The sequence below is a fragment of the Sinocyclocheilus grahami genome, unplaced genomic scaffold (genome assembly GCF_001515645.1).
Source record: "Sinocyclocheilus grahami isolate Dianchi unplaced genomic scaffold, SAMN03320097.WGS_v1.1 scaffold149.1, whole genome shotgun sequence".
In the NCBI taxonomy this organism is placed as follows: domain Eukaryota; kingdom Metazoa; phylum Chordata; class Actinopteri; order Cypriniformes; family Cyprinidae; genus Sinocyclocheilus; species Sinocyclocheilus grahami.
In genome coordinates this window covers 3898703-3905942 of record NW_015505328.1, presented here as the reverse complement: position 1 = coordinate 3905942, position 7240 = coordinate 3898703, and the positions used below count along the sequence as shown (strand labels likewise).

The 7240-nt window shown below is 34.8% G+C and overlaps 1 protein-coding gene across 1 annotated transcript in view; it reads right to left on the bottom strand.

Moving 5' to 3' along the window:
* Window positions 1–4522: 4522 nt before the first annotated feature.
* Window positions 4523–7240, bottom strand: part of LOC107592071 (probable phospholipid-transporting ATPase IIB) — a 45336-nt gene continuing 42618 nt past the window's right edge. The window contains exon 26 of the mRNA XM_016281432.1: window positions 4523–4842. Coding sequence (XP_016136918.1) covers window positions 4706–4842 — 137 coding nt within the window. The 3' untranslated portion in view covers window positions 4523–4705. The remainder of the gene's footprint in view (window positions 4843–7240) is intronic.

The following is a 7240-nucleotide window of genomic DNA, read 5'->3' as shown; positions in this document are numbered from 1 at the left end:
TTTTTTTATTACAATAATATATATAAACGTGTTCAAAACTTGTCTGAGATGTTCACATATGCTACACACTTGCTGGATGCTTTACCTACACTATCAAGTCCAATTAATCTATTTCCAAAAAAGATAATAAAGTTATAGATTTATATAGAAAATCATAGGTAGAGGGGATTTGCATTTGTTTACAAAGCTATTTTCAAGGATTAAAGAAAGGAAAAAATACGTTTGACTGGTAATGTATACATAATTAAAAAAATTCAAGGTAAAAAAAAGGTGTAAAATTAATAAAGATATGTATTGCTTTAACCAGGGTCACACGTCTGAAAGCCTAATGTTGAATGCAATCTTACCAGCACATGTAGTTTCCATGTGGATCCAACCTTTGTCTTCTGTGATACTAAATATTGTGTAAATGCCGCCCTCTAGTGGTTTAGAAGCAGAGCATACAATTAATTGTGAAGCGCTGAACTGTAAAGATGTCAGAGACAGAAGCTTATACTCACTCAAACTGCGTCCTCCCATGGATGTTTGTCATAGCTTCTCACGTCCTTTCCACATGAAATGGCACTTTCCATGATTTGGGTAAAAAAGCAATTTTTGTTATTTTCAACAAAGGGGTCAGTGTTTAAGAACATATTTTGTAACTCACTTTTTACTCACCCGTTACAAATTCTATATGAAGCATTTTACAACCATATATATCCAGCATTAATTTTCTTGCAATTAAATTATACAATTAATTCTAACAAATGCATAAATAAACGCACAAACGAATGAATAAATACATGAACAAATAATCAAGTTACAAATTAATTGACCATTAATAACTTTATACGGGCTTGCAAGCTTGGAACCAAATGTTGGTCTAGTTAACAAAGAAAGGAAAAAATACGTTTGACTGGTAATGTATACATAATTAAAAAAATTCAAGGTAAAAAAAGGTGTAAAATTAATAAAGATATGTATTGCTTTAACCAGGGTCACACGTCTGAAAGCCTAATGTTGAATGCAATCTTACCAGCACATGTAGTTTCCATGTGGATCCAACCTTTGTCTTCTGTGATACTAAATATTGTGTAAATGCCGCCCTCTAGTGGTTTAGAAGCAGAGCATACAATTAATTGTGAAGCGCTGAACTGTAAAGATGTCAGAGACAGAAGCTTATACTCACTCAAACTGCGTCCTCCCATGGATGTTTGTCATAGCTTCTCACGTCCTTTCCACATGAAATGGCACTTTCCATGATTTGGGTAAAAAAGGGGCCTGAAACTTTAAAATAGTAAGCAATTTTTGTTATTTTCAACAAAGGGGTCAGTGTTTAAGAACATATTTTGTAACTCACTTTTTACTCACCCGTTACAAATTCTATATGAAGCATTTTACAACCATATATATCCAGCATTAATTTTCTTGCAATTAAATTATACAATTAATTCTAACAAATGCATAAATAAACGCACAAACGAATGAATAAATACATGAACAAATAATCAAGTTACAAATCAATTGACCATTAATAACTTTATACGGGCTTGCAAGCTTGGAACCAAATGTTGGTCTAGTTAATGATAACCTTTCCAATAATAAAAAAAAATGTTTAAAACTGTTTAACCTTACAGTAGGCTATCTTTAGAAAAAGAGTTGAATTGTTAAAAGGTCCATATGATGTTGCTAAAAAGAACATTATTTTGTGTATTTGGTGTAATGAAATGTATTTATGCGGTTTAAGGTAAAAAAAACACATTATTTTCCACATACTGTACATTATTGTTTCTCCTCTATGCCCCGCCTTTCTGAAACACGTCGATTTTTATAAAGCTCATCGGTCTGAAAAAGCGAGGTGTGCTGTGATTGGCCGAATACCTCAAGCGTGTGACTGAAATGTTACGCCCCTTACCTTAATGTTACGCGACGAAACAAAAACATTAAAACCCATTATAAACGAGGCATTTGTTGCATCCAGTGGGGACATAATTACGGATTATAATGACTTATACTGTCTTTTTACTTGTTGCATCACGCCGCGTAAACATAAAACTCTGTCTGCATTTGTGATCGGAGAAATGACAAACTACAAAAGCTACTCTACACTGCTCAAAACTCGCGTTTGAATCATCGGCGGCAAATTCTTTATATATAAAAACGTACTTACAGTCTGTGAGTCAGAACAGCCAGCATTGTAGTCTACTCTACCAGGATCAGTAAACAGTCCTCCATAAAATGTGCTGCACACATCTGAATATTTGGGTTGAACTGTTCTGGAACAGTGTTGTAAATACAACTTAACCACTGATTTGTAGTCGTGTCCTCTTTTGTAAGGCCAAATTTGATTTCTGACTAGAAATCACTGACTAGAAATCAGTGGTTAAGTTGTATTTACAACACTGTTCCAGAACACTTCAACCCAAATATTCAGATGTGTGCATGTCACACCTCTGTTCATCAATTTGCACTGGCTACCAGTAGCTGCTCGCATTAAATTCAAGGCATTAATGTTTGCCTACAAAACCACCACTGGCTCTGCACCCATCTGAGTGGTCTGTTAGGTTTATATTCAGTGAGCATATCTGCTATATATTTAGGGACAAAACTAGTGCAGTATTTCCTGTGAATGTCCTCAAAAATGGTAAAACTCCAAAATAAATAGCTGATTGTGAGGTGTCATTGTCTATAAAAACATAACTGCTGTGCTGATGAGCGAGAAAAGCTATTTCTAAGCAGCTAGAACATTCAATTATTTTGTTCGCAGTTTTTTACGATCTTAAAAAAGTCATTTATTTATAACACCAATCCAACAAAAATACACAATAAGTAATAAAAGTCAATCAAGTCATGCTAAAATGTTAAATTATACTGCTGAAACCAGCGTGCTGATGACATTGAGAAAATACGCTAACAGAAGCAGCGACTGCAGTCGCAGTAACAACACCACAAAAACATCACATTTTTCAGTCACGTATCAGTCAACAGAAAATTGCCAGAGAAACAAAAGCAAAATACTCAAACAAATAATAAATAAGCTATTGTTGTTAGGCCTGTAACAGGGTTAATTAACGGTTTATATACAGTAGAAGAAATCAGTTAGTGGTTTTCCTGAGTACAGTACAACTCTTCAAAGCAGAAAGGAAATCCACCAGAAAGGAACAGCATACGACACACGTGTGCTTGGCATTGTTTCATTCAGTATTGTAAACACACACTCTCACACACTCTATAGGCTATAGAAAATAAAGTGAATGATAAAACTCATTCCTAATTCCAGTTGACTTGGTCTATAAAGATAAGGCAAGATGATCTTACACATTATTGAGCCAACTTTACACTGTCAGCACAGTCACAGGCAAGGCAAGGCAAGGCAAGTTTATTTGTATAGCACATTTCATACACAATGGTAATTCAAAGTGCTTTACATAAAATAAAATAAAAACAATAATCACAACAATAAAACAAGGAATTTAAAACTTTGATACATTAATGTCTTGTTTTGATGGCGTCACAATAAGTAATAAAAGTCAATCAAGTCATGCATCAATCAAGTTTGATTTGTCAAATGTCAAAAGTCGTATACAATGTCATTTAGAATGTCAGGTTGAGAGGACCGTTGTTCCCAGAACAAATAGTTCCTGCTGTAATAACACAAGCTGTGCTCTGGTTTACATTTACACAGTTTTGCAGCAGGATCATATGGCAGCAGCAGCCACAGCACAACAGGAAACCAGAGCTGTCCGAATTCAACTTCAGTATGCACTCATGCAATCAGAACACTCCAATCACAACCATAGGTATTTATCAAGCCCCGCCCACCCAGAGCTCATTAATAAAGTTAATAATACAGAATGTGCCAGAAGGGAAAGTGCTGATGGGTGTGATAATACTAATGATGAAAGGTTCACTATAGTTGAAACTTTATCATGAAATCATTAACATCATTACATACCACCAATAAAAAAAACAATAAAAAGCTATCATATATTCAATAAAAAACATGTAATGCTGATTTTTCCTTCGTATACATTTACGGTAAGTAAAAAGTGACAGGATTGGGCCCGTCATTCCAGTGTGGGTGCCTAAACACCCTTTGGTTTCTCTTTAGTTCTATCTTGATCTCTTTTTTTCTGCTTTAGCCTCTTCAAGTACTCAATACTACTCACCATTTTGTCCTACAACTGTTCCACTATCTTTAAGTGCAGAAACATGATGAGCACAGAAACACTCATATTAGTTTATAATGGCAAAGTATGTATATATATATATATATACACACACACACACTCACAAAAACCACATTATGTCACTGAAAAAGCATTCATGAAGCACACATAAACAGCATCATAAAGCACTTTTAGGCATTTGTAGCTGGGATCGTTTTACTCAAAAATGAATGTTTGGTCATTAATTACTCACCCTTGTGTCATTCCAAACATATAGGATTTTCCTTCAAGATAAAACACAAAAGCAGATTTCAAGATGAGCAGCATGAACATCCTGATGAACTTCTCCTTTTGTGTTTCCAAAAAAAGACTGTAAGCCATAAAGGTTTAGAACAACATGACGGTGAGTAAATGATAGCTTGTTCATTTTTGGGTGAACTAACATCCAGCATTTAAAAAAAAGGATTAGATGAGTTTCAAAGTGTTTGATGTAGCAGTCGTGTGTGCTTATAAATACATCAGCATGCCTTTTGACACTATGTGACCATATGGAAAGTTTAGGAGGAGAGTTTGGAATAACTTGGCGGGGAGAATTTCCGCTTCAGATATTTGATGATGTAGAGCGGCAAACAGCTGACCAGCGTGATGACGCACACCTTCCACAAGAACACCCATGTGGTGATAAACGAAAGATCTGAAGACAAACAAAACAGATGAAGAAAATAAAACGTCAGGGTCAAAGTGTTTATATCATCAAAGCACTTTTTTCACAAGTTATGAAAAAGAAGTCTGTCAGGCTGTGGATGAAGTGGATGGGATGCACTTCACCGATGGAATGTTCTGAAAAATGAGTGATCACAGGGTTAGGGCACATTTGAATGGCTCCTTCTCAGGGGCCCGCACCACACGAGACTGAAACCCGAGGGAGGAGAACGGACATGTTTGTGGACACAGGAAATGATAGTTGGTGAAACAACAGAGTGAACACAGGGAAAGACAAACCTACCCAGGAAAGCTCCTAAGGTCACGCGACCTATGCCTGAGGCACAGTCACAAAACAGAGATGGAGAGAAAGAAGAAGAAAGAGCTTAAAAGTTTTAGTTACTGTACATCAGTCTAAACTAAATCTGTGTGTTTGGATCGAACACTGAAACCAGAGCCTACAGAACATCTGTTACAGAGGATGTTTTCATTTTGGCCTTTTATTTAAGCTTAAGGGGAAACAGTCTATATATATATATATATATATATATAGAGAGAGAGAGAGAGAGAGAGAGAGAGAGAGAGAGAGATCAAAATCAAATAATTCTTGAATTCATTTATTATATAGCCAGACAGAAAGGCAGATTAAACAATAAAGAGATAGATAAATAGATAGATAGATAGATAGATAGTAGTGCTGTCAAACAATTAATCGCATCCAAAATAAGGTTGTTTACTTTTGTTTGTATTTATATATACATAATAAATATACACAGTACACACACACATATTATGTAAACAAAAACTTTTATTTTGGATGCGATTAATCACGATTAATCGTTTGACAGCACAGATAGATAGATAGATAGATCGATAGATATAGTTAAAAATCAAACAATTATTTACAAATAATTCTTGAATTCATTTATTATATAGCCAGACAGAAAGGCAGATTAAACAATAAAGAGATAGATAAATAGATAGATAGTAGTGCTGTCAAACAATTAATCGCATCCAAAATAAGGTTGTTTACTTTTGTTTGTATTTATATATACATAATAAATATACACAGTACACACACATATATTATGTAAACAAAAACTTTTATTTTGGATGCGATTAATCACGATTAATCGTTTGACAGCACAGATAGATAGATAGATAGATCGATAGATATAGTTAAAAATCAAACAATTATTTAATTAATTATATAGTAAACAGATAAAAACGACAGTGATAGAACAATACAACCATAGAATGATAGACAGAAAGAACAATGGATATAATGCTAGATAGAACAATAGATAAATAGATATAAATGTTTTCTATCTATCTATCTATCTATCTATCTATATTTTTGATTTGTTTACATTCAAATGAATAAAATATAAATTAAACCAAAAAAAGTGTCAAATTTAAGAACAGATATGCAATTAATAAACTAAAAATTCATATTAAAAATAACAAACAATAAATGAATGAATAAACAAATAAATAAATAATAAATGGGTAGGTAGAAAGGTAGATAAATAATATTCAAAAAAGTATATGCAACTACAAAAATTTATTAATATATAAATAAGTAAATTAATAAATGAAATAAAACAGAATTAAATTACATTAAAAATGAAATAAAAATATAAAATAAGAATGTCCAAAAAATGCCTTTTGTCGGTTCTTACCAAAGTATTCGTTCAGGAAGGCGAGGGAAGCGAGGTAGCAGCCAAGACTGATAAGTTCGGCTACAACCATGAGCCAGTGCCAGGTGCGGACCGTCAGCGCCACCATCAGCAGCTCCGTCAGGATCAGAGCAGTGAAGGAGATCGCCAACACATGCACAAACTCCTGATCGAACAGCACCAGGGCCCCGTACATCAGGATGCCCCCTGGTGGACAAACAGGAGAAACGTTTGAGATGAACCACCAAGGACTGAGATAAAGCTGTCAGTTTAGTGTTATAATGAGTATAAACACATGTGCCTGAAACACATTAGTAGTTAACAAATTAAACAGGGGAACAACTAACGATAAAAAAACAGATCCGCTAGGGTCATTTAGACTGCAAGACCTGACAAATCCATAAGGTTTACTGATGTCCATCTAGAATGAGTTTCTTCTGTGATTTCTTGACCCTCGCTCACAGTCTGATCCCCATTCACACATGAGCGTGTTGAGCTCTGACCTCTGTTCACGAAGCACCACGCTCACTCGGCTCCTCAGCCTACTGTAACCGTCTCTGCTTTCATTTTAATCATAAACGCCAGCGCAATCCAGCCTAATGGCCTCTAACTGATCACATAATTGCCTCTCTTCATACAGCGAACATTCCTCGGGGTTACTCTCTGGACTAAATGAAATCTTTGCTCATATTTCCCTGTTGTTCTTGTCTC